Consider the following 3,344-nt stretch of genomic DNA (forward strand, 5'->3'; position numbering starts at 1 on the left):
TAAAGATGCAACAAACAATCCAGCAGCAGACAAGGTGTACGGTTTATTGCCTCTTTGCAATAGCAATAATATCAATTTTTGTATACTGAGTGGTGCTATGTACCAACAAACATTGTACCTACGAAAGAAGTATTGAACTATGAATTCATGATTGAGAAAGATAAAAGAATTTACTAAGATTTGTATAAAATATTTTCTTCATAATTTAATTTCATCTTAAATTTATAGAACGGGGTCTCATATATCACGAGCACGATTATACAATATTGCTTACGTGCTGAGAAATACATTGTCATTGTGATCTGTAATTTCTTGACCTAAGTAATTAATAATGAACATGTATACAAGAATGGGAATTATGCACGCTAAATGCAAGAAGAATTCCTCGACCTTACCACCGAATGTAACAACCTGAAAAACCTGAAATGTCACGGTGATAAATTTTTTAGATATGTTTAATTATGTGTGGTGCGCTAAGGTGTTGAAATATGAGACGGAATAGTTATGAAAAAGACGAAACTCACTTGAAACATATTGAAGCTCAAACATATCACACCGAGTATTGCCGAGAAACATATTGTAAATTTAAACGCGGATGAAATGAACTCGCAAAAACTGAAACAATTGAGAAATATTAATATTAATTTATATTAATATCATATATATTTATTGTTATATAAATACCAACTTTAAGGTTTCCCGATGAATATCAATGGCGAAAAGAATGCCCTTATACATCGTGATTCGCTGGTTTATAAATTGACAACTCTGCTTAATCTTTTGTCGATTATCGGTCTGCATTGCTAGCCTAATACGGTAACTGTAAAAAATTCCATTATCCTAATTATATTTCTCTCTCTTTTTTTCTCCCACCCACTTCCTCTCTTTTTTTCTATATTTGCCCATCACTCTTTTCTGTAGATCAATTCTTCAGAGATATTAAGTAAGATGTTTAAAAAATCCAAACGTGTGTATTTATTTCTTTTTCATACCTGGCAATTTGCAACATTCCACAAGCATGTTTGAAACATATTACAAAAATCGTGCAAGTCCCCGCCGTCGATATCACACATATACAACAGGCTGCATACATATGCAGCATTATGAAATATAAATATTTTTCTTGGTCAACAAAATACTCAGTCGCAATCAACATTGTACGATAGGAAGTAGTGTCATTTATGAGAAAAAAACGGTCGAGGAGGTGCGGCCACATTGGGTGAACAAGAACAAGAAATATAATCCCAACTACTAAAAATATTTAAAAAGATTATTTTTTAAATCGATAGTTTACAAAATTCTGAAATACATAATTTTTGCATATATGGACTTTTTATTAACTCTTAAGTTATATTAAGAATCAATAAAGAGAGAATAATTAATTTATGAAATTAGCAAAAATATAATAAATAAATAAAAAATTAAAACTATAGAAATAAAGAAAATAAAATAAAAGAAAATTAATTTAGGTAATTAATTTATTTTTATTAAAATATATCTCAGTAATCTTTCATCTGATATCCTATAAAAACTTATCGAAATTTCAAAAGTATTTTGGTGCAAAGATGGTGTTAATCCCTCAATATTTGTCAAAAATTTTGCCTATTTTACTTGGCAGTGTGTATTAAAAAACATCAAACTTTATCTTACGTATAATTCTAGTTGAGTTACGTTCTGCGCTGGACGCGTATTTGTTAATAATAGAGATTTCGTTTTCATCTTTGAGGTAGTAACAAATATACTGAATTTTTTCCAGTAAATACTTTACCTGTTGTGTGAATAAAAATTAATATCGTTATTGTGAACTTTGGCAAGAAGTTATGTGTGCAAATTTAAACTTGGATATAACTATTGGATATAATTATTGAGCAGTTTATTGTAAAGGCGTAACTCACATTCGAGATATGAAACCAGAAGGAGCTATACATTAATAAGCAGACAATAAAAATTAACACTGATGAAAAAAGTTTAATCATGAAGTAAGGAGTGCATTCTGCAGTCACAACCGTTGTAAACTAAAAGTAATAAATTTTTTGTTAGAACGTAATAAGAAATTGCTGTATTTGTTTATCATTTGTTTATAATTTTGAATATGTATTCATTTTTTTTTATATAAGGACGTAATGAGAAGATTATAGTTATAATGCAATATTATTAGGAGTTTTAAAAAATATTTCGGAGTACATTACATATATAAGACGTCTCAGACTCTCATCCGCATTTTTTGTTAGAACGTAAAACGGACTGAGGTGAACACAAAAGTACCGCGTTGCAATAGTTGCAATAAATCTGGACATATTAATTAAAGAAGATTATTGAGTTATCACGCGCGATATGGTAGATAAGTATTTGTGACGTCACACAGTGGGGACAAATAGAAATTTACTGTTCAAAAATTGTTAGAGATCACAATTTTATAGCAATTGGGATGATTTTTTCTAAATTAAACATTAATCAATGCACAAAAGAACTGTCAAGCCGGAGTTTAAAAATAATTCTTGTAAATGTTGCAATTTTAATAAGAATTAAGTTCGTATTCAGGAACCTAAACCTAATATACTTTACAGTGCTACATATTTCGTGCTACAGAAACATTTTTTCATATCAGCTATGGGACAGATAGACAACTGTTAAATACCATGTCTTAATACTGCCTTTATACACAAAAGTGCCTTAACACAAAAGTACCCAAGGCTGCTGTTACTGCCTTTACATTTATGTTGGACGACCTTGTATACCCTATTGCAACTTGTATACTGGTTTAAAACATAATGATTTTGAAAATATTGACAGAAGTTATCCTGTCTCGGACAACGGAGTTTGTCAGGACTGTCAAATTCTGATTTTTATATCAGATTGGTAAACAGTGATACTGAAAACCTTAGTACACTGTACTGTGCAACGAAAAGATGGAATGTTTTTGAATTGAAGTTGCTCAAAAAACTTGATAATTTTTCATAAATTCTTATTAATATTGCAACATGTAGAAGAATTCTTTTAAAAATCGGGCTTGACAGTTTTTTTTATATTGATTAACGTTTAATTAAAAAAAAAATTCATTCCGATAGCTATAGAATTGTGGTCATTAGCGATTTTTTAACAGTAAATTTCTTTGTCCCCACTGCCTCGTCTGCTGTTGCATATTTTTACATTAAGTTAAACGGAAAAAAAATTCTTTATCATTGTACAAATAGATATCTACTGCGTACTTTTTAGTTATTAATGAAAGAAAATTGTTATATGATTGTGTACTATAATGTATAAATCTTCTCTAATTAATATCTTCAATTTTCTAATATCTTTAATTTTATACCATATATATATATATATATATATATATATAT

The 3,344-nt window shown here is 29.1% G+C and overlaps 2 protein-coding genes across 2 annotated transcripts in view; both read right to left on the minus strand.

Annotated features, from left to right (window-relative positions):
• The window catches only part of LOC116852022, an 18,410-nt gene that overhangs the window by 2,938 nt on the left and 12,128 nt on the right, over window positions 1–3,344 (minus strand). The window contains exons 5-8 of the mRNA XM_032831982.1: window positions 689–820; window positions 525–615; window positions 275–420; window positions 17–118 (exon numbers count right to left, since the gene is read on the minus strand). Of these exons, the coding sequence (XP_032687873.1) occupies window positions 17–118; window positions 275–420; window positions 525–615; window positions 689–820 (471 nt within the window). The remainder of the gene's footprint in view (window positions 1–16; window positions 119–274; window positions 421–524; window positions 616–688; window positions 821–3,344) is intronic.
• LOC116851990 overlaps window positions 1,581–3,344 on the minus strand; it is a 2,437-nt gene continuing 673 nt past the window's right edge. Inside the window, exons 2-3 of the mRNA XM_032831931.1 lie at window positions 1,896–2,015; window positions 1,581–1,768 (exon numbers count right to left, since the gene is read on the minus strand). Of these exons, the coding sequence (XP_032687822.1) occupies window positions 1,625–1,768; window positions 1,896–2,015 (264 nt within the window). The 3' untranslated portion in view covers window positions 1,581–1,624. The remainder of the gene's footprint in view (window positions 1,769–1,895; window positions 2,016–3,344) is intronic.

This window comes from Odontomachus brunneus, unplaced genomic scaffold (assembly GCF_010583005.1).
Source record: "Odontomachus brunneus isolate Ranch 3 - 2012 unplaced genomic scaffold, Obru_v1 Obru_scaffold_199, whole genome shotgun sequence".
NCBI lineage: Eukaryota > Metazoa > Arthropoda > Insecta > Hymenoptera > Formicidae > Odontomachus > Odontomachus brunneus.